Below are 23,930 nucleotides of genomic sequence, written 5' to 3'. Positions count from 1 at the left end.
CATTTCAAATAATTTCGCAGAACCCTAAATAACGTTTGTGGCACCCTGGATGGGAATCTCTGGTCTAAGTTATATGAGACTGAGTATAGGTCACTTAATCCAATTTCTCTGAATTTAATTAATTTCAACAAATCACATATCACACATTGAAAAATGTATAAAAATATATTTTAAATAATTAATTGGGTATGTAATTATTATTTTTAAATTTAGATCCAATAGTAAATATGCTTATTTTTTTTCAGAAAATGTCAGATTGTCAATATCTGATTTAGTATTAAATAATAAAGACAAATTGAGTGATAGGGTGGCAAAAGCTAGTGGGGATATAGATTAATTAGAATAATTATTTTAAAATTATAGTATATACCACTGACTTAGAATATTTTAATATTATTTGTTTTTAGGTGATGTTAGTATTGAAAGATCAGATGTAAATTATAAAAATAATGTTATTGTTGAAGACCCTGTCCTAAGTGACACTAGAGTTTCACCATGCAAGTCTACTTTTGAAAAGACAGTTAATGATTATCTAAATAAGACTGAAGGTAGTATAATTTGCTGCTATTATTAGTATTCAAAACTGGTTATACTTTTTAATAATATTTTGATAAATCATTTTTTTTAAATTAAATACTTTAATTTTTTTTGAACTATTACAGTTGACGATACTATTCAATTAGAATATTGATTTGCTTATTCTATATTTTAATAGAATAATATAAATTCAAATAATTCTTGATGTACACTCGTGTTATATCTTGTAATAAATAAATTTAATTTTAACGTTCAACAATTTTATCATTTTAATTATTAATTTATTTTTTACCTGCACCATTAATTTAATTGATGCTTGTTCTGTGACACTTAAGCTCTTCTAGACAAATAGTTTTTGAATTTGATTAACCCATCATTTGTATCGTGGTAAGCGAGGCACTCACCTCATTAGTATTTTGAAAGTCACTTGCTTATTAATTATTTGATTCATTTGTAAAAAAAATATTTTATAATTATTTCTTGATTAGATATCAACATGCAATGTTATTAGTATTCATAAAGTGAGCATTGCAAACCATGTCAGATCACTCAGGCCAAGATAAATGATAATAATAATATTATATATATAAAATTATTAATTAATTTTTATTGTTCAAAATATTTATATTTAAAAAAAAATTTTAGTAAAAGATTAAAATATAAACAATTTGGTGTTTGTTTCAATATTCTATATTTTTTTATATAATAAATGATGTTGAAAAAATAACGAGGTGAGCACGACTCACTCAATATCAATGGCGGGATTCTGTATAGCGATGCCAATGATGGGTTAAATAACAAATTGGCATAATTAAAATTGTTGACTTTATATTAATTGTCTTTTCAGAAGTTGAAAACTATGATTATTCTAAAGTTAAAGAAACTAATCAATTAAGGAGTAAATATGCCAATGAAATAGTGGTCAAAATACAATCAAGTGACGATCAAAATATCTTTCCTAATGGTACACTAGAATTTTATAATTTTTTTTATACAACTTTTATATTATTGCATTATTCTGTATAATTACACACTGTAATATTATAAAAATTACAATTCTATAACGATATATATTTGTATCTACTATTTAGTTGAGTATGAAAATGTTACAACTTCTAATGAGGAAAATGAAATACAAACTGGTAGTCTACAAGATTTTACTAATTCAATGAGTGTTTCTATAGCAAATGAGGTTACAAGTGAGTATAATAAGATAGTATATATTTAGTAATAACAGTGTATAACTAAGTAATATGATTACTTTTAATCTTTTTGTTAATTATATCAAGATATTTTATATTTGGACATATTTGCGGTTTTTATTCTATTTTTAAATAATTTATTTTTGATGAATTTTTCTGAAATTGAATTTATTTATTTGAATTTTAGTTGCTAAAGAAAAAAAGATAAATGTAAATGAAAGCAAACTAATAAAAGTTACAAAAGATTTAATTACAGAAGAGTTAGAGCCTGAAATAAACTATGGTTGTATTAAAAGTTAAAATATTTTAATACATATTAAACTAATTCAAAATTTTTATTTATTATTAGTGCACATTGATAATTTTCACGAAGAGATTGCAATTTCTAAAATCGAGAATCAATTAATGTTGGATGATCAGCAAGATTCAGTTAATTATAACACTGATTCAGTTGGTGATAAGTCGAGTAAGTGTGTTGTATATAAATCCTTAATCTATGTAAATCATATTTAAATAAATAGTTAAAGTTTATTAACAAATTATATATTTATTTTTTTTAATTGCCATCTGTCTTTAAATTAAACTAATTCAAAATTTTTGTTCATTATTAGTACAAATTGATGATTTTCACGAAGAGATTAAAATTTCTAAAATTGAGAATCAATCAATATTGGATGATCAACAAGATTCAGTTAATTTTAATACTGATTTAGTTGGTGATAAGTCGAGTAAGTGTGTTGTATATAAATCCTTAATCCCTTTAAAACATATTTAGAATAGTTAAAGTTTATTAACAAATTATATTTTTATTTTTATTTTTAATTGCCATTTGTCTTTAAATTAAACTAATTCAAAATTTTTTTTGATTATTAGTACCAACTGATGATTTTCACGAAGAGATTACAATTTCTAGAACCGAGGATCAATTAATGTTGGATGATCAACAAGATTCAGTTAATTTTAATACTGATTCAGTTAGTGATAAGTCGAGTAAGTGTGTTGTATATAAATCCTTAATCCCTTTAAAACATATTTAAAGAATAGTTAAAGTTTATTAACAAATTATATTTTTATTTTTATTTTTAATTGCCAATTGTCTTTAAATTAAACTAATTCAAAATTTTTTTTTGATTATTAGTACCAATTGATGATTTTCACGAAGAGATTACAATTTCTAGAACCGAGGATCAATTAATGTTGGATGATCCACAAGATTCAGTTAATTTTAATACTGATTCAGTTGGTGATAAGTCGAGTAAGTGTGTTGTATATAAATCCTTAATCCCTTTTAAACATATTTAAAGAATAGTTAAAGTTTATTAACAAATTATATTTTTATTTTTATTTTTTAATTGCCAATTGTCTTTAAATTAAACTAATTCAAAATTTTTTTTGATTATTAGTACCAATTGATGATTTTCACGAAGAGATTACAATTTCTAGAACCGAGGATCAATTAATGTTGGATGATCCACAAGATTCAGTTAATTTTAATACTGATTCAGTTGGTGATAAGTCGAGTAAGTGTGTTGTATATAAATCCTTAATCCCTTTTAAACATATTTAAAGAATAGTTAAAGTTTATTAACAAATTATATTTTTATTTTTATTTTTTAATTGCATTTGTCTTTAAATTAAACTAATTCAAAATTTTTGTTCATTATTAGTACCAATTGATGATTTTCACGAAGAGATTACAATTTCTAGAATCGAGGATCAATTAATGTTGGATAATCAACAAGATTCAGTTAATTTTAATACTGATTCAGTTGTTGATAAGTCGAGTAAGTTTGTTGTTTATGAATCTTAATCCCTTTAAAACATATTTAAAGAATAGTTAAAGTTTATTAACAAATTATATTTTTATTTTTTTTTTTTAATTGCCATTTGTCTTTAAATTAAACTAATTCAAAATTTTTTTTGATTATTAGTACCAATTGATGTTTTTCACGAAGAGATTACAATTTCTAGAACCGAGGATCAATCAATGTTGGATGATCAACAAGATTCAGTTAATTTTAATACTGATTCAGTTGGTTATAAGTCAAGTAAGTGTGTTGTATATAAATCCTTAATCCCTTTAATACATATTTAAATAAATAATTAAAGTTTATTAACAAATTATATTTTTATTTTTATTTTTAATTGCCATTTGTCTTTAAATTAAACTAATTCAAAATTTTTTTTGATTATTAGTACCAATTGTAGATTTTCACGAAGAGATTACAATTTCTAGAACCGAGGATCAATTAATGTTGGATGATCAACAAGATTCAGTTAATTTTAATACTGATTCAGTTGGTGATAAGTTGAGTAAGTGTGTTGTATATAAATCCTTAATCCCTTTAAAACATATTTAGAATAGATAGTTAATTAACAAATTATATTTTTATTTTTATTAATTGTCATTTGTCTTTAAATTCAGTTATATCTTATATATTTTATTTCCTTGTTTCTAAATTTCATTCGATTCTTTGTAAGCTATAATTTGAGACTTTTATTGCCATGAATTGAAAAACTCCTTAAATAAAATAGGAAATACAAATTTAATTTTAAAAGATGTGTCTCAAAATGGAACAAATTTAGATGTTACTGAAAATAATGCATTATTTGGTAATAAAATATTTATAGAAGATACCTATTTATTTTTAATTATTTTATTTTAAGCAGAAACCAATTATTTTGAAGAGGCTATGACTTCTAATCATAACGAACAATTAAGGTTTGATGATCAACCAAATTCAAATCATACCGATGGTAATGATCCAAGTAAGTAATTTTTAAATAGTTAGGTTAGGTGCTTTTGGTTTTTTTATAAATCCCATTTTGTATGTTTAATGATAAGTTTTATGTGTTTATTTTATATTATAAAAAGTATTAAATTATGACTTATAATTTCTACAGTATTACCTAATTTAGAATTAATCCAACTATATATTCCAAAAATAACCTGTTATTATTTTTTTTAAAGAGTTAGTTTTTTCAGTGGCGAGGTGAGATAAAATTTATATGTGGATGAAGTAGACTTAAAGAGACCCTTTTTAATATTTTTAGTAAACATTTTTTAAGTAACAAAGGATGCGAGACTTTGAGGTGCGAGATCTTAGGCAATGGCCCATACCGCCCACGCCTAGTGCTGCCATTGAATCTTTTATCATCTCAACATTCATTAAAATTTCAATATTAATATTTTATTTTCATGTGCATATGTTAATGTACCATACCAACTTTATCTAATAGCAAAGTGGGTAACTTTGTAGAAAAACAATAGATATAGTAATACGTTATGGTAATAAAATGTATTGTATACTACTTCACTCTTTTACTTAAAATGCTCATTAATAAAAATAATTTGTTTAAATATTTAAATACATATATATTTTTATATTTTATATACCTATTTTTTCAAAATAAAGAATCTATTTTATGGATATTAAAAAAAACATTTAAATTAGTTTTTTTCAAAAAATGATGTGTCATTAACTAAAATCTATACAAGATATTTAAAAATCACAAAAATTGATTGAGCTTTATAAGTATTTTTTGTTAGTAAAATTATTATAGGATGTTTTTTTTTTACTAGACAGTACTAATTAAATGTATACATATTTAAACATTGAAAAATGTCATGTTATATATTTGCATTAAATATTTCAATTTTCTTAACATGTTCACTGCCGGCGTCAATATGTTGTTGACACACACACATTCGCTGGTGGACGCTGTCAATACGTAGTTGACACCAAGACTATACATTTGTAATCTATTATTGCGAAGTCAGTTTTTTATCAGATGTTATATATTTTTCTTATTTATTATTAACATGAATTGGGCGTGTGATGCTAGTGTCAACGTATTATATATATTAGTATATATGTCTTAAATTTAACCATTCTAGTAATCCTGTATAATAAGTTTGAATGCATTTTTTTTCTATATTAGTTTAATTGTACAAAAATTCTCAATGTGTTCATTTCAAAACAGTACAAAATATTGTGGCCTTCAGACTACTTAAAACTTTTAAAAATAAAAATTATACACTTTATTAAAAATATAATTTTTGTCCATAACATTTTGAAAGTAATAAATAATATAAAAACATTATTACAAGATTGTAAAAATAAAATGTTAAGTATTCAAAAATGTTTATATGTCTGTAAATGTTATCAACTTAAAGTTTGATTTAATATTCTTTTTAATTATAACTTAACTAGAACAGATAAAGATTATAGCTTATAAATTTAAGAGGCAGTATTACAATTTACATTTTATTTATTAATTTCTAGTTGGTAATGATCAACCCGAAGAAGTTTTAACTGGAAAATTTGAGCAACATATAAGAAAGGATTTTCAAAGTTTTATCAACTCAATAGATTTTTCATCTTTAAAACTAAGTAAGTAATTTTTTAATATTAATAGTTCATTTTTGGACTTTCATAATTCGATTATATACACCTGATATATTCTGAACAATATAAACTATAATTATTTATTAAATAAATTATATTGATAAATTTAATTAAATTTAACAAAATTAGAATGTATTGGTTACGTTATTAAAAATTCAAATTTTCTAAAAAAGTGATATAATCTTAATAGTTTGAAATACTGGTTTTCTTAGGGTCAATATTTACATTAAAATAATTAATTTAATTATCACACATAAATAGTAGGTTTGATTAGATCCACTTGATGTAAAGTATCTTAATGAATAACTGTTAAGTTTCTGATTTAAAAGCTGTAGATATTTAACATGCCAATACTAATATCAGATATATACTCTACATTTTCTGTTACCCTTAAGATTGAATTATTGTTATTGCAAAACACAATTATTATGATATGCATTATTATTATTAAATTTAAAGATTACTAGGCATTCATAAGTGAAATGTATTTTAAATGCTTGTGGAACTTGTACTTAAATTGTCTATCTTATTTTTAAAAACTATTTTTTATTTTAAATATATTAAAATAAAATTAAAATTTACTAAGTCAATGTATAGTCTGTCCAGTGAGAGAACGCGCCGATTCGGCGCATCCTCCTGCACCTTCTTGCTATCGAAACCGGTATTCCTATGGCAGGGTGACGTTTGGGGATGCGCAGAAAAACCGATTTTGGTCGGTCTGCGGCGCGTTCTCTAGCTGGACAGAGTATAAATAGTTTTTAATTTTCTAAATTGGAATGAGGTTTTTTTATGGCAGTCTAATTATATTATTTGTTGAGCTTTCAGCAAAAGTTAATACTAATTACAATTATTCAAACGAATATTTTTTAAGTTTTTTAAAAAAAAAAAATATATGATTTTGTTACATTAAAATGAAAATAAAGTAGTTTTTACTTTATAAATATTTTTGCTATTTTTTTTTTTTTTTTTTATAAATGTTTGAAGTGTAACAAAAAGTTAAGGTATTTTGGATCTTAAGTTTTTTTAATGTTTATGGCATGAATACAATTTGTTGAGCTTTTTGGTCTACAAAACTTATTTTGTTTATTGACATTACCTTGGATTTCAATTTAAAGTAAAAATATTAGAAAATCAAAAAAATTCTACACTAATAAATTATACACCAGTCATTATCAATGTAATTTAGTTGTATTTCTTTCTATTTTAATATATATATATGATTGTTTTAAATATGTTAAAAAATTAACGAAAACCTTGAAAATTTAAATTTAAAAGCTTTTGATTGCATATAATTTTTTGTATTTATTTATTGATTTGCTACAAAGATTTTAAGTCAATCATATCATTTGTGTCAAGGTTGATTTTAATGTTTGGATTTTAGATTTTTTTTGCTACTCTCTACAGCTAAATTTTGTAAAACCAAATTGGATTAATTGAGAGTTTTAATTTGGTTTGGTAAAAAGTGAGCAATGCTGTTAAAAAAGCAGTGACTAAAAGTATTGGTGAATTAAAAAGATTAAGGAATATTTGGTATAATGATGTTTTTAGAATTGCTGTAGATAATAGTAGTAAGGCGAGAGACGATTTTATTAAAAACAACACTAAAGAAGTTTTCATAAGGTTACAGAAAAATTGCAAAAGCACCCTTCAAAGAGAAAAAAGAAAATTTTTTAGTAATTTACTACAAACTGCAGAAAATGACAATACACAACGTAGTACTAGAAACTATTTTAAACAGTTCAATCTGAAATGAAATGCAATTAGAGACCAAAACGGACAAATTTTAAATTAGCTAGAGTTGAGAGATGCAAAGGATATTTTGAGAACTACTAAATGGTATAATGCCAGATCAATCAGTACTGCATACTGAATATGAAAAAGCGGAACCACGTGCAGAGGATGTTAGTCTAGGGGAAGTGAAAATTTCAATATTCGTTCTGAAAAATTGGAAAGCGCCGGGTACCGATAATATTTCAGCAGAACTCATAAAATACGGAGGTGAGGAACTGCAAGTAGAAATCTTCAGATTGTGACAGCAAAATATAGGTAGAAGGACGAATACCGGATAGCTGGAATGAAATGATGCAATCATTATACTATTACACAAAAAAGGAGACAAAACAAAATGTGATAATTATTGAGGGATATCCCTTTGAACTCTGCGAATAAAGTCTTCGCTAGAGTGCTACTAAATCGCATTATCTATTTGTGGAGAATTGCATAGGATTCTACCAATGCGGTTTCCGTAAAGGACGTTTAACCACTGAACAACTATCCATTATAGGTCATGTAATTGAAGAGAGGTACGAATACAGGCAGAACATGTGGCAACTATTCATAGATTTTAAAAAGGCCTACGATAGTATTCATAGAGAGTCTACAATATTATGTATGAGTTCGGTTTCCTGAAAACATTAGTAGCACTAACTAAGATGTGTATGTAAATATGAAATACAGAGTGAGAACGCAAAATGTTACATCAGAAACTTTTACAGTAGAAATCAGAATGAAGCAGAGGGACGCCCTGTCCATAGTCCTTTTAAATCTCGCCCTAACCTAAAGAAGATAGTAAGGATACTACAGGACAATGAAGGTGGTTTATTAATTGTTCAAAACAAAATATGGCTCCTAGCTTTACCAGACAGCTTAGACATAATAGGTGATTTGCTCGCAGACACAGTCAACGAGGCCAGAGTGTTAGAAGAAGCAGCAAAAAAATAGACCTTGAAATAAATCCCGAAGAAACAAAGATAATGGAACTTATTGAGAGTGGGGAAGACCCCCATGAGATAAAAGACTTAATCTATGATAAAGTTAGCGATTTTAAATATTTAGGAGCAACTTTAAGCTCAAAGGATGACTGAGGAAATCAATAAGTATTCGGATAAATAAAGCCCAAAAAGTCTGTTACTTCCTGACAAAATTCTTAACATCCAAAATGATGTCTAAGAAAACTAAAGTAAGACTGTATAATGTATATGGCTATTATAAGATTGACTCTCATATTTGGCTGTGAAGCTTGGAAGATGACCAAACATACAGAGGGAAACTTGAGGACTTTCAAGAATAGAGTCTAGAGGAAAATATGTGGCCCTATCATTGATGAAACCACGGGGAACTGGGGGGGGGGCAGATATAACTACGAATTGTATGATTTGTTGGAACTACCACCAGTAACAAGCTTTATTAAGGGCCAACGGATACAATGGTTAATTCATATAATGAGAAGAGGGGAAAACGAATCAGTTAAAGTAGCATTTTGAGTGGAAACCACTAGTGAAAAAACCCAGAGGAAGAAGACCTAAGAAAAATGACTCCACGTAGTGGAAGACGACTTAAAAATCGTTTTGGTTGAGGATTGGAGAGAAGTAGTACAAGATACGAGTTAGGTGGCGAAGTGTACTGAGTAGTAATGGCGGCAAAAATTAAGTGAGTAGACAGGTCAAAATAAGAAGAAGAAGAGAGGTTTTAGATTGTAGCAGTTTTGGATATAGACTGATTTTTGATTGTTTCCTATAAATGGAAAGAGTGCTCTTCATTTGGTATTTAGTGCGAGCCGTTTCTGTTTAATATTTTCAGCCCAGGTAAGTTTTGTCTGTCTAGTGCAGTGTTTCTTAAATTTTTTTATTTGTAGATCCCTTTTTTGTGTCCATTTTTATTGGAGAACCCCTATGTTTTTTTTTAAAAAAAATGTTAACTATTTTTATTTAGCTTTCAACAATAAATTTGATATTTATAGAACTCCCTACTGTGATTTAATAGTTTTAATGCATAAAACATTTTTCACCGCCAGCCACTCTTAATTTTTAGTTAGATTTTTTAAAATAATTTTTTTGAAAATTTTGAAAAAAGCGCTAAGTTTCGTGGAACCTTAAAGTGATTTTCGCGGAACCTTAAAGTGATTTTCGCGGAACCCCAGGGTAGGAACACAGTTTAAGAAACACTGGTCTAGTGTAAGTATTTTACATTAGAGAAAGATGGGATGGTTTAATTTTTTTTAAATATATCGTAGGTGTTATGTTTTAATTAGTAGTGAAAGTGATATGGAAAGATTTTTGGTTATTTATTGTATTTTCCATTTGGAATACCAGTCTACAAGAAGATTTAAATTGTTATCTTTTAATTGTGGCTGGCAAGAAGTGCATTTTTGTCTGAAATATTATGCATTTGTCGTCAGTGAAGTCGGCTACAGATACATAGGGTGTGGTTGGTTGATCGGATGTGTATATATTGAACAATATATAGGAAGAAAAGATGGCGCCTTGGGCAACACAAGCTTAGATTGGAGCCAAATTTAAAATTTATAATCAACTTTTGTGGCAAAAAAAAATGTGTTTAATATATGAAATAAAAAATAAAATTATTTTTAGTTTATATAGTAGACCAGATTGTTAAATTATGTCAAAGGCATGGGACAACGTCGAGTAGAATAACATAGAAGTATGATTTATTTTCCAAAGAGTAGGCAATCGAATCGGTTGGGTGGTGTATTTGGTGGATAGTGGACTATTTGTTATGGTGACTGATTGCGCCTGGGAATGATTTGCTTATCGTTCATGACTTTGGATATGCGTTTCAAAATAATTTTTCACTCAATTATGCTAAAAATATTGACAAGCTTATTGGGCTAAAGAGGACGGAGTATCAGGAGGTTGATCAGGTTTAAGAACTAAAACTATAATTGATATTAAGCATTGAATAGCTAATATGAAAGTCTCGCGATAGAGTTTGAAACGTGAGTTAAGTGAATTAATGCAGCTTTTGGTAATTGACGAGCTACTTCGACTGTGATGAGATCTATCTCAAGTGGTTTTTTTTTATGAGAAGGAATTAATTATATATTGGACTATACCTGGAGAAAAAAGTTTTGGTGTAATATAATGTGATAAGGCTGACGGAAGTAAGTGTTCAATTGTTTTTGTTAAGGTATCATGTACAATGTGTTGGTAGATGCTTGAATATTCCTGAAAGATGAGAACAAAATAGTTGATGTTTTTTTCTTAATCTGGCTTGCACTATGTACTGTAGTGAGCCGATCCTGGTGAAGATGGCTCAACACGATTTAACGACGAAGTCCACTTTGTCGTCTATCTTCTTCGGAGAGCGTAAGAAATTTATAGTAAATAAACAACTCGGTTTTTATAAGTTTGAAAATCAAGTTATTTATTAACTGAGACAGAGTAAAATAATAATATTAACGACTAGCCCGATGTGTTGTTAAGTATAGAACAACGTCACCGGTCCATGCGTACTTGAGGCTTAACTATGTCTGAATCTTAATACTACCATAACCCTTTTTATATAAAACTAATCATGGACGTAGTCCCAGAATATACGTGTGTGTCATGGTAAACCGGAACACAAGTTTCGTGTTTACTAAGACACGATTATTGAATGCGTATTAGCTTTCTAAAAATTCATATAACTAGCTCTATAAATAATATAAATAATATACGTATCTTAATTCTACGAATTCATATAATAAGAATATAATACTAGATCTATAAATTGGATATATGAAGTTATTGCAATCAGTATCAGCTCAAAGGTAATAAAAATAAAGTAATAAAATAAAATAATAAAATAAAGTAATATGGTCGGATTACTACAGTACCATCAGTGTTTTTAAAAGAGTTGAGGGGTGGGTTTTTGTTTTAAGAAATTGTGCGTTACACTTATGAGCAAATTATATTTTTTGGGGAAATCCAGATATTAACGGATTTGATTCCAAGTTGTTGTATGATAAGTTTAAGGGACACATTTAGTTAATTGGGATTATTTTTGTTGAATGGAAGTCTTGTTCGTTACCATCGTGCTTTGGCTGGTTTCTTTTGGGTTATTAGTTCACAGACAGGGGTTGAAAAAAGGTTGGTTATTATTTTTTTTTGGTTGAATAATAGACTTTTGTTAAATAAATTTAGTTCTTTGATTTAGTATGTTGAGAAATTTTTCTCAATTCATTGCACCATTTATCAGTGATGGTTTACTAGGTTTAAAATAGGGTAAAGCAAAGAGGACTGTATAGTAGTTTGGCATGGGTTTAATAAGTGTTATTTTAGGTGATTTATGTTTGGTGGAACTCTAACTACAAATATATCAAGAATATCCAGACGTTTTCTTAATGACCAAGGCCAGTATGTTGGATTAGGAGGTGCTAGAATAGCTAATTATTTATTGTTTTTTGCTTTTAGTAGATATTTTCCTTTTGGGTTAGTTGTATGGCAGCACCATAATTGGTGTTTGGTTTTCAAGTCACCACCTATGATAAATTATTGACCGAGAGAGTTAAAAAACTTTTCAAATTGTGTATGGGTAATTTTGTGTTTAGGCTGGTAATATATCGCCACTATGGTTATTGTCACATGATTTAATTAAATGCTTATTACTTATAAAGAAAGTATTCTTTTAAATGGGAAGAGGTCTGAATTGTATGTGTGATCTTATAAGTATCGCTTTACTCACTGCGTGCTGGATATAATTGTGTAGATTGAAGACGAATCTTTCAAACTTTTTGTTCTTGAAACTTTTAGGGCTATTTTAATCTAACCATCGATTTGAAAACCCTACTACGTTCATGCGAAACATTATCATGTTATTTTAGATAACTTATAATTAAAATTATTTTAATTTCTAAAACATTTTTTTTTTACTTTCTCCGATCAGTTAAGTAACTATTTTTAAATTCTTACCAAAAATTAACATTATTTCGTTTTTCTTTACTTAATATAAATATTTATTATTATTTTATTCATTTAGTTTCATCATTTTCATCTTTATAACATTCTCCTCATCTTATTATTCGATAACATTGTACTTTGTTTTTGAATATTATAATTGTGTATGTATATATATATAATACATATACCTTTTTAGGTTATTGTATTAGTTCAATTTTTAAATTTACTAATATAAATTCAAGTCTTATCAAATCAATTAATATCAAAGATTGTTTGACAGGTGACCTGATGCGTTTAAATTTTAGTCGAAGAAATACTGAAAATGGTAAGTAGCATTGTTGTAATATTTATAATTTTTATATTAATAAATAAATAATATTATTTATGGGAATTTGTGATTGAATTATTCATTTATGATTTATTGTGTTTTCAATTAGAAATTTATTTTTAAGGTATAGTTTTGAAATTTTTTTCCAATTACTTCTAAGAAATGTTTAATTTTCAATAATTAAATCTAAATGAATGAATATATACATTACAAGCTGAATTACCTGTTGTTACCGGGTTAGATTAGAGTTGATTGGTTTAGTATTGGCAGGTCGGCGGCGTGGCGGGGCGTGGTTTCGGCGGTGGTGGAGGCGACATTAAAGGAGTAATTTGGGCGGCCACGTCTAGTCACCACGGCATGCCGTTTTGCGAACCTCGCCTACCGTTAAAATTTAACTGTTTTATGCTATTTTTACCCTTTAAATTGAGAATTTTGAAAAATCCTTTCTTGGTGCGCCTATACATAGTCATAAGTACATTTACTGAAAATTTCAAATAAATCGGTTCCATAGTTTTGGATGCACGTTGATTTCACCCTTCATATGTATATATATATAAAGATACATATTTGCTTTAAATATATTATCAATTGATCAATTAACTTCTTTGATAAATTATTATAAATTATGTTCAAAATCCTAAGAAAGTATTTTAATTTGTAACTAATCTTATCAAACATATACAATGAAAATAATACTAATAATTATTTGATAGCTGTTAGTAAAGTTGTAGGTTCTCTTCTTCAAACACATAGATTTCCAATAAATAATTATAGAATAATAATCGGTATTCTAGTATCTAGTAAACCTTCTAAATTGTCTTAATTTTTTTAATTGGATACTTTATAAATCGTTGAAATTTGTCACGGACAACTATATTAAGTGTACCAGGCGTATAAATCATTTTAATAATTCATGTTATGAATTTAATGTATCAAAAATGTCATGTATGTCAACTATTATGTTCTTAGTAGAAAGATTCATAATTAAATTAGAAGTAATCAATATTGTTACTTAGGTATTTCACTTTCTGTTAAATAACTTCCTAATACATTTAACTTAAATAAAATAAATACATTTAAAATAAAAAAAAATTATTTTTTTAAAATTGTTAATTTAAAAACAGATCTTAATTTAGATATTATATTTTTGTTGTTTGAATAAATTATAGAATAAAGTGTGTACCTTTTTATAAAATAGGATTTTATCTTGTTATATTATTAAATTTTTTAAAAATAAATACATTTTCATTTAGACATATTTTATTTGTTTTATGAATAGGACCCAACTTAAATGTTTCTATAAAACTGGACATTTTTAATGAATCTTGTAATTATCTTGATTGTAATCATGTTGATAATAATCAAGGTAAGTTTGAATATTTATTTTGAAATTTGATTTAACTCAAGTATATGAAAATAAAAATAAAATATTTTTTATTTTGTATAAATAATAAAAAAATCAATTAAAAATTAATTCGTATTAAGCAGAAAATTTAACCACCTCGCACCATTTAAGAATCCTCACATGCTGGACGCATACTGTTTTGTTGATGTTATATCATAAATATCTCTTATAAAATACTCGTATTAATGATATTGTATACAATATGTATATTGTATATATATATATATATATACTTTAAAATAAGTTAGTTAAAATATTAATAGGAAATTTTTTAATTAAAAACGAATTATTAGAAAAGAAAACCACATATTCTATTTACTGTATTTATAATTTTTTTAAGGTTCAACAAATAGCGAAAAATAATATTTTTATATCCTTATTACATGTTTGTCCCACAAATTGTAATATTTCATTTTTTTCTCAATACTTTTCTACCATAATTTTAGGTTAATAATATGTATTGAAATTATTTATGAATTCAATATACTTATTCATAAATATAAAAATATCATCTTATCTATCTTAATATTATCAGCTGTATACATGACGATCGCTGTTACTTGTCACAGTCAACAACTGGTGACCAATCATTATAAACTTGATCTCACCTAGGGTCTGATATTCCTGGCAGCTCGGTATGCATGCGTGAAATTAGTCATTATTAAGAAATGGAGTATCTAAAACATTATAAACATTTCAGAATTTTTTTTCCATAACCTTCAATCTTTTAAAACATCAGAAAAAAATATGTTTTTACTATTTTACATTTTAAATATTTCCCCTCCCCCCTTTTTAAAATCAATTTATAGGAAAATATTAAATAATTAATTTTAACTTTGTTGATATGTTTTAATATACTTTTTAGATAGTGGAGAAAATGGTTTATCTGAATTGGAGATCAATGAGCTACGTAGAAAATTGATTTTCTATCTTGCTGAAAAATCTAGGTTAAGAAACGCAGATAATTTGAATGGTAATCCAAGTTACTTATATATTGACATTTTTAAATTAATTTATACCAATAATTATTATATTCATTTTTGAATTGTTGTTAAAACTTTTTAGTAAAACAGTTAAATTCTTAGAATCCAGTTCACTCCTCACATTTCATTTAGGTTAAATCTTATCCTTAAAGTTTTCCGGTAAAACTTTAAAATATTTTTTATTATAGAGTGATTTATCAGAAAAATAGACTAAGTGAAAATATCATATTCTCTGTTGACTTTGTGAACTTTGTATATAATGATGTTGAACATTTTAAGACTAAAAAAGATTTAGATGCTTTTAATTGCCATGAAAATATTAGTAAAAAGAAACAAGAAAATTCAAGAGCGTTACTTGGCTGCTAACTTCTGCATATGGGTGTGGCTTTGCTTCGCTATTTGACGTACTTCCCGGTACTCGTTCTTATTCCAAATAGAGTATAGTTACCATTAAATAAACTTGTATAATGTATTTTATATTGATTAAATTATGTATACAATATACATAACACATAATACAAGAGATACAATATTTCATACATTAACTGTTAAAAAGAGTAGTCAACAATTTATTGTTTTTTCAATAAGACTTATTTTCCATATAAAAAAGTGTTTGATCTTGTAATTAAAGTATGGACTTTGCTTGATTAAATTACGAATACAGAGTATCGCTTTTGATCTCAATTTAATGATAAGGATTTTAGTTTTTTTGATATTTTAATCTTAAAGAGAGTTATAACTTTAGAAGTACGAAAAATATTATAATTTGAAAATCCCCATTATGTAAATTTGCTATTATACAGTTAATTATTAATATTGAACATATATCAAGTATAAATGTATATTTTATTTTTTTTTAAACCAATTTTAATTTTAATAAAATTCTGTATTTTTATAGAAGTTATTACTGATACCAAATTTGGAAATGATATAATAGTAGAAGGTACTATTAATTTTGAAGGTGTCTTTAGACTGCCAAGTAAGTGATATTATATTCAATACAGATATAATTAAGTTATAATCAATGAGATTTAATCAATTAAATTTACATCACATGATTTTCTGCTACATCATTCGTTATTATTTTCATACATTTAACTAAAAAGATGCAAGAAAATAATAAAAATTAAATTAAGAAATGATTTTTTAAATTTTTTCATATTATTTAGGTCCTGTGCTTAATGATAACCAGGCTTTAGAAGATAGTAATTTTTCTAATGTTAATATATATATTGAATCTTCTAATTTTAATCACCAGGGTTCAAGATTTAGACATTTTTAATATTGCTTTTATTATAATGTTCGTTAGAATAATTTCTTATTTCTAAAATTGTTTAACAAATTTGAATTGTATTAAATTATTCAAATAAAAATATTTTAGATATTTAGAGATTAAATTTTTTTAAGTATAAATTATTAATTTGTATAAACCTTGATTTTATTACTTTGATTTTTGTTTAGATATAATACAAATAACTAACACAATAATATACTTATATTTCAGATCTAATATCAGATACAAATTGTAATTCATCGTTAATATTATCAACAACACCAACAATAACAACACCGTCAATCACTTCTGATAAAAATCATGATGATGTAACAGCTAATATAGGTAATGTATTTTTAATTAAGTTAAATAAAATATGTACAATTAATTACTGTTGCTTGATCAACCCCCAGGTTAGGTTAGATCTCATTCAACCCATTTAGAATTTAGAATGGTTAGAAAGACTTATACTTGAGTTTCTCCAGTGTCAATTAATGTGTCCAGTTGCACTTCTATACTTAATTAATGCATTCATATTGAGTTTTATTTTTTATTTTTGGAGAATGATTATATAAAATATAAGTAAAAAGAGGATATAAAAATCCTCATTACAATTTTATATATTCTATAAAATTAAAAACTATTAATGTAATATACTAATATATGTTTTGACTTCCTAAGATTTATAGATTTATGTAATTTTATATGGTTCTCGACTAAGGTTATTAGACATTCAAAAATTAATTTGAGCACTATACCTATAAAAATCAATGTAATGTCAAAACAAACTATAATATTTGTTATTCCTATTAAAATTAAATAAATATTAAATTAATAAATAATGTTTATTGTTTTGATATTATTTATTGTTGGTTGAATTAAATTGAAAGTTAATTTTTTCATGGGAAGTAGGTATCAATTACTAAATTTTAATTCATATAATTAACTTGTATTGTAAATTAATCATAATATTAATTCAAGTTCATTTTTAATTTATACATAATTGCATTTTAGATTTCATTCCTAAAGAAACCCATGTACTAAATGAGAGTTTATCTTCCAAAACAAGTGAACCATTAATACCAACACCTGATCTGTTGAAAATAAATACAAATAGTTGTATCCAAAGTGACATTACTGAAGGTAGTAATCTATAATTTATTGATGTTATCAAATTTTTATTTGTGATTATTTATTTATTATTTTATTTTTGTCTTTAAGCAAACATCAGTTGTAATGTTAATAAATTATTGAAAAAAAATATATAATAATTAGGGATTTATTTAATTAACCTATATAATTTTTTTTTTTAGATTTGATCTCTAATGAATGTTTGACTTCAAATGAAATTATTAATCACCTTAATCATTTTGACACTAATATTTCAACAATATCAACAACTAAGTCAAATTCTATGACTTATATTAACCAAGAAGACAGAATAATAGAGGGTGAGATTTATTAATTTATATTGGGAATTATAATATGGTATTATGGGATTTTGTGGTTGACCTACAACTAGCTATATTGAATTGTGTTTCCTAGTTATTTGACTCTTGATTTAAAATTATTTTTGTGTAACATTCTTTTTCTTTTTTAAATGTATTTTATCTACCTCATGTTACTTATCATTTATTGGCAATCTATACATTAAACATAATTTTAACAATATAATATTTAAATATAAATACTCATTTATAATAATTAATAACTAAAAAACTTGTTGAATTGTTAGTCAATTTTTAATTTGTACATATTGTATTTAGATCTAATACCTGATATGGACCGTTCATTAAATAGGAGTTTTCCTCCCAAAACAAGTGAACCATTAATACCAACAACTGAGCTGTTGGAAATAAATACTGATAATTATCTTCTAAGTGACATAACTAAAGGTAGCAATTTTTTATTTATTGATGTTTTAAAAATGTTCAATTGTAAAAATTTGTATTTAGTTTTGTTAAATTTAGTTTTAATGTTAATAAATATTAATAAAAATAAATTGGGGGGGGCCTATATTAATTTATCTAAACAATTTTATTTTCAGATTTTGCTTTTAATGATTGTTTAACTTCTAACGAAAATATTAATCATCTTAAAACTAATGTTTTAACAATATCAACAACTGAGTTGGATATTAATGACCAAGAAGACACAATAAATGGTATGGTTTATTGATATTTGGAATAAATGATAATATTTTATTTATATTTCATATTAATTTATATTTTATGTATAGTATTTGACACAACTAAGAAGATTAATCCAGATGAAGTAGATGTTAATTTTATCACAGGTAATATTGATGCTGATTATGATCAAGGTGAGTAATCATAATATTCTTTTAATTGTATTTGTTATTATTTAATTCTTTATATTTGAAAGTCTATACTATTCTATTACAAAGATGATATTATAACACTATGCTTTTAATATTTATATTGTCTTTCTTTGTTAATTAGAAACCAACACTATATAATATTCATGTTTGTGATTTCAAAGTATTTAATTTTAAACTTAGTTTATAAATAAATCTAACTCAAAGTTTGTAAAATTCAAAAAATATTTCCATTTTTATTTTATTTAAATGATTTTTTATAGAAGAGTTGTCATTAGCTATTATTTATATAAATAATTGATTAATATGCAATTATTATGGTGTTTTTTTATATATTATATTATATATTTGAATGTATTTTATGTACAATGTTTGATAGATAATCACATTTGTTGTACTTTTGATTAATGATTTTTTTGATAATGTGCAGCAAAAAATTTTATTGATTGTTGTACAGTATTTAAAAAGTAAATAAAGCTCTAAATGTACATTGACTATTAAAGTTCTGTTCAAGCTTTGAATTATTTTTATAATTGTGTTAAAACATTATGTTTTAGATTTTACATCAAATGATAGTTTCATTTTAAACAATATCAATGATTTTGATACTGAAAGTTCTTCAAGTTCGTCAATGTCAAAAAAGAAAATAATAAATAAAAAGAAAGTTAAAGATCAAAAAAATAAATATATTGATGGTAGAGTTAATCTATTTATTGTTCTATGAAATATAATATTAATTTATATTGTTATTTAGGAGAAGATCATGTCTGGAAAGAAAAAACATCTTCAATTATTGACTCAACAAATAAGGATATCCTTAAAAAATACAAACCAACTAAGGGTAATAATTATTTATTTCTATGAATTGATAGTAACTAAATTAATTTTTACATTTATTTATTATACAATTTATAAGAGATAATGACTAAAATGAATCAAAAATCATTGAGAAACTTAAAAAACAAGTCTAATGGTATATATAAATTCTGATGTTTATAATAATTGTTCTCTCATCTTTTCAATAATTTAAAAATTTAATACAGTTTAAATTAATGTTCTTTAATTTTTTTACTGTACAAAATCATATTATTTTATTTATATTTTTATACAATTAACAATTTTAAAATCAATCACTTTTTTTCTAGAAATTAGCTCTAATGATAGTTTACCAAATTAATAATATTAAAACTTCTAGTTTTTTTATGCTTATCAGTTATAATCTTTCCATGAATTGAAAATCAAAAAATTAAAGACCTTACTAAAATTAAAAAGAAAAAAATGTAAAATACTGATTATTACTTCATGTTTAAATATTAATGTTTTAAAGGAGAAGACAACATCCAGAAAGTAAAAGCATTAACATCAACAAACGAGTCAAAAAATTATATTTATGAAAAAAACAAAGCAACCCCAGGTAAAGATTATTGATATAGACTATGATACTGGTTTTAATTAAAATATTTATTATATAATTTCTAGGTCTATCAGTTAGTTACTTAAACCAATCAAAACTCTTTGAAAGACTTCTAAAAAGCAAACAAAAGGATCTATTAATAAATTCTAATTCTGGTGATAATGATATGGTTGCTACGAATAATCAACAAGGTGTCTAATTTTAATAATTTTAGTTTTTTAGTTATTTTGTTACAATTCAACAAAAGTTTTAATTTTTATATTATTTATCATAAGTAAATAAGTGAGCTTTATTTTTTTTAATTTTAATTTCTCAGATATAATTAAAAAAATTCTTATTGTTTTTTTTTTTGCATCATTTAAAATTAATGGTTCCATTTGTGTAGTGAATTTCTATTAAATATATACTTACTTTAGCAATAAATTAATAGATTGTGTAGTTTAAATCAATATTGTATTTTGTTTTAGATCTTAGTTCAAATGATAGTTATGCATTTAATCAAATCGATGATTTCGAAACTGCGTTTTCTTCTAGTTCATCATTATCAACACACATGTCTAAAAAACAAAATAAATTTAAAAATGCTAAAAGTGAAAATGTTGATGGTACTATTTAAATAAACTTTATTATTATACTTATATTAATATATTTTTTTTTCAAAGATCATATTCAAAGAGTAAAATCACGTTCAACAACACCAATAATCAATTTAAATGTTCAAAATAAATATTATAAGAGTAAAGCAACTAAGGGTAATCATATTTTTTTTATGTTTTTGATAATATATAGTTTTACAATAATTTATGATTTTAAAATTTATTGTTTTAGAAGTTGATAATTTAAAAAAACCAAATGTTTATGAAAAATATACTAAAAACAAATCTAAGGACGTGAAAATGAATGCTGATAAATATAATTTTAAAGAGACAGACTATAACCAAGGTAAGCTTATAACTTATACTAAAACTTAAAAATTAAAAAATTAAACTAAAAATTAATTTTACTAAATGGTTTTTTTTTTTTAAATTTTGTTAAATATTTTTATTTCAGAAGTTACTTCTAATGACAGTTTTATTGTAAATGAAAATAATCAACCTGAAGCTTCAAATGTTACAAGTTCATCAACATCTGCAAAACTGGCAAATAAAAAGAAGAAAGTTAAAGAAAATAAAAATGAAATTACTGATGGTAGTGTTAATTGATTATTATGATATTATATGAATCAATATTTTTTTTAAAAAAAAAATGTTATATTATTTATTATTAATGGTTTTAGAAGAAGATAATTTTCAAAGATCAAAAGCATCAAGTTCAACAACTAAGTCCAACAATAAGATAATTCATGATAAAGACGAGAAATCAACTGAAGGTTATTTACTTAGGTTATTTTTGTTGTTTTCACTTACTTATAATATAATTTATAGGTTTACCAGATAATTACCTTAAGCAATCTAAAGTTTATGGAAAAATATTGAAAGGAAAATTTAGAGATTCATTAAAATTAAATGACCAAAATAATGTTGGAGCTGGTTATCAAGAAGGTGAGTCCCCCTATGTATTAATTTATAACAGTAAAATTAAATATAACAGTTACATAAAGTTTTTTAAAATTTTTAGATTATTTAATTTATGTTTTGAAATAGTACTTAATCTTAATTTTCTTGAATATTTTTATTAATAATCTTTAATGTTAATTTTTGTATTTAGCTTTCTTTAGAAATTATATTTTCAGTATCAAATTAAAATTTAATTATTCTATTACCATGATTTTTCAATTTTGGATTGTAGGTATATTATTTCTTTTATAATTATCAAAAAACTCAACCAGACATTTCTAGTTCTTCAGGTTTTATATTTGTTTAATTTTATTGTTATGTATTTTTCTTATTTTAATTTTAAAATTTAATTGGTTGGTATCTACACATATTGTATATTAATTATCATTCATCTATTTATTTTTAATTTTAGAAGATTTAATATCTTATAAAACTAATCACCCTGAAGATTGTAGTTCATCAAAATCATTAAACATAATTAAAAAAAAGAAATCAAAAAATCTTAAAAATGACGTTTCTGATGGTAATATTAATGAATTAATGGCTTATCATTTATACTAATTATTAATGTTTTTTAAGGAGAAGATCATTTTCGAAAATCAAAATCATCAACTACAGAGTCAAGAAAAAGGATTAACTATGACAAAGAAAAAAAATTAAATAAGGGTAAGGATTTTTTAAAGTTTGTTATATGATTAGTGTGTATAATAACCTTTAATCATATGCAATGGATGGAGCCATGTCTCAATATTTTGAAGCACTTATAAGCGATGAGTCGCGAGATGAGATGTGCAATATGCGCATGCGCAGTATACTCGTCGCATATTTATTCAATAAACCGCATTCTCCCTGGGATATTTATTTAAAAAATTGTATTCTCCTTGGAAGCTCATGAGTGATAACCACGATGTATATGCGACGAGTATACATGCGCATGCACAAATCGCGCATCTCATCTCGTGACTCGTCGCTAACATAGGCAAGATAGGACATGGTTCCATCCATTGTATATGATCTAAGATAATAAAAAAGATGAAGTTGGTCAATAGTTAAATTAAAACAAGATAAGACCTTATTGGTTTCAATGTATATATTACCACAAATAATTATTCTATTCTCTATTCAGAAAGAGATCGTACCTCGGAGGTGATTAGTTTTCGTCTGCAACGGTCAGACGCCTTCTCCCCACGTAGTTAAGTTATGGTTCGGATTTCTGATCGTGTATGCTCGGTGAAACGGTCGCATAATGCTGCGTATGTGGAAGTACTATATTATATGTAGTACTATTATAGTTCTAATACATCAACGACCTTATTACTAGGAAATTTAACTTCCAACTTAATAGAATAGGAAAAATTTATATTTTCTGAAGGTGAATGAAGTACTAATGCTTCCTTGTGGTTGGTACCTACTGAAGGGCAACCTCAAAGCTAATGTGCTGTGGAGCCGCATCTAAAACAGGAACAATGGAACATAATGAGTAATGACCATATGATGAATAATTGAAGCATCTTATGGCTTATGTGGCTGGGTTGGCTGATGGTGGTTACTTACTGGTCGAAGTTGTTAAAACAATAGTTTTCTTTACTTATGACTTTTAAGATGACTAGTGTACAGGAGGATTCGGAGGAGGTTATGGATCAGTCTTAAGATAAACTTATCTGACACTGTTCATTGTAGTGAATGATAGAATTTCAGCTAGCAAAGAATCTTCATCTGAATGATCATGAGCGAGCAGATAAAAACACAAGTCTCAGCAATGAAGGCCTTCAATGGTTTGCTGCATACATGATTTGTCGTAGAAATAC

At 25.2% G+C, this 23,930-nt stretch overlaps 2 protein-coding genes across 30 annotated transcripts in view; one reads left to right on the top strand and one right to left on the bottom strand.

Moving 5' to 3' along the window:
• Positions 1-23,930, bottom strand: part of LOC114126103 (translational activator of cytochrome c oxidase 1) — a 69,297-nt gene that overhangs the window by 25,274 nt on the left and 20,093 nt on the right. The window contains exon 1 of one of the 2 annotated variants that reach the window (XM_050202523.1): positions 20,978-21,082. The exons of the other annotated variant lie outside the window; for it this stretch is intronic. The gene's annotated coding sequence lies outside the window, so the exon portion shown is untranslated. Of the gene's footprint in view, positions 1-20,977; positions 21,083-23,930 lie in introns of those variants that run through there. 2 annotated transcript variants of the gene reach the window in all.
• LOC114126106 (putative uncharacterized protein DDB_G0282133) overlaps positions 1-23,930 on the top strand; it is a 50,425-nt gene that overhangs the window by 13,450 nt on the left and 13,045 nt on the right. For 3 of the 28 annotated variants that reach the window (XM_050202495.1, XM_050202503.1, XM_050202492.1), the window contains 35 exons: positions 408-548; positions 1,385-1,501; positions 1,629-1,736; positions 1,927-2,022; positions 2,089-2,205; positions 2,351-2,467; positions 2,613-2,729; positions 2,878-2,994; positions 3,143-3,259; positions 3,407-3,523; positions 3,671-3,787; positions 3,936-4,052; positions 4,407-4,508; positions 6,026-6,133; positions 13,094-13,150; positions 15,424-15,531; positions 16,440-16,520; positions 17,046-17,159; positions 17,829-17,957; positions 18,128-18,265; positions 18,581-18,709; positions 18,862-18,978; positions 19,054-19,137; positions 19,710-19,847; positions 19,907-19,993; positions 20,480-20,566; positions 20,632-20,757; positions 21,034-21,171; positions 21,229-21,318; positions 21,395-21,508; positions 21,617-21,754; positions 21,843-21,935; positions 21,991-22,107; positions 22,535-22,645; positions 22,702-22,788. In XM_050202495.1, the coding sequence (XP_050058452.1) occupies positions 408-548; positions 1,385-1,501; positions 1,629-1,736; positions 1,927-2,022; positions 2,089-2,205; positions 2,351-2,467; positions 2,613-2,729; positions 2,878-2,994; positions 3,143-3,259; positions 3,407-3,523; positions 3,671-3,787; positions 3,936-4,052; positions 4,407-4,508; positions 6,026-6,133; positions 13,094-13,150; positions 15,424-15,531; positions 16,440-16,520; positions 17,046-17,159; positions 17,829-17,957; positions 18,128-18,265; positions 18,581-18,709; positions 18,862-18,978; positions 19,054-19,137; positions 19,710-19,847; positions 19,907-19,993; positions 20,480-20,566; positions 20,632-20,757; positions 21,034-21,171; positions 21,229-21,318; positions 21,395-21,508; positions 21,617-21,754; positions 21,843-21,935; positions 21,991-22,107; positions 22,535-22,645; positions 22,702-22,788 (3,891 nt within the window). The remainder of the gene's footprint in view (positions 1-407; positions 549-1,384; positions 1,502-1,628; positions 1,737-1,926; positions 2,023-2,088; positions 2,206-2,350; positions 2,468-2,612; positions 2,730-2,877; positions 2,995-3,142; positions 3,260-3,406; positions 3,524-3,670; positions 3,788-3,935; positions 4,053-4,406; positions 4,509-6,025; positions 6,134-13,093; positions 13,151-15,423; positions 15,532-16,439; positions 16,521-17,045; positions 17,160-17,828; positions 17,958-18,127; positions 18,266-18,580; positions 18,710-18,861; positions 18,979-19,053; positions 19,138-19,709; positions 19,848-19,906; positions 19,994-20,479; positions 20,567-20,631; positions 20,758-21,033; positions 21,172-21,228; positions 21,319-21,394; positions 21,509-21,616; positions 21,755-21,842; positions 21,936-21,990; positions 22,108-22,534; positions 22,646-22,701; positions 22,789-23,930) is intronic. The other 25 variants (XM_050202494.1, XM_050202493.1, XM_050202496.1 and 22 more) reach the window with 25 other exon arrangements.

The sequence above is a fragment of the Aphis gossypii genome, chromosome 3, assembly GCF_020184175.1.
Source record: "Aphis gossypii isolate Hap1 chromosome 3, ASM2018417v2, whole genome shotgun sequence".
NCBI classification, from domain to species: Eukaryota; Metazoa; Arthropoda; class Insecta; order Hemiptera; family Aphididae; genus Aphis; species Aphis gossypii.
The sequence above is the reverse complement of the archived record's forward strand: the minus strand, read 5'-3'. Positions and strand labels throughout refer to the sequence as shown.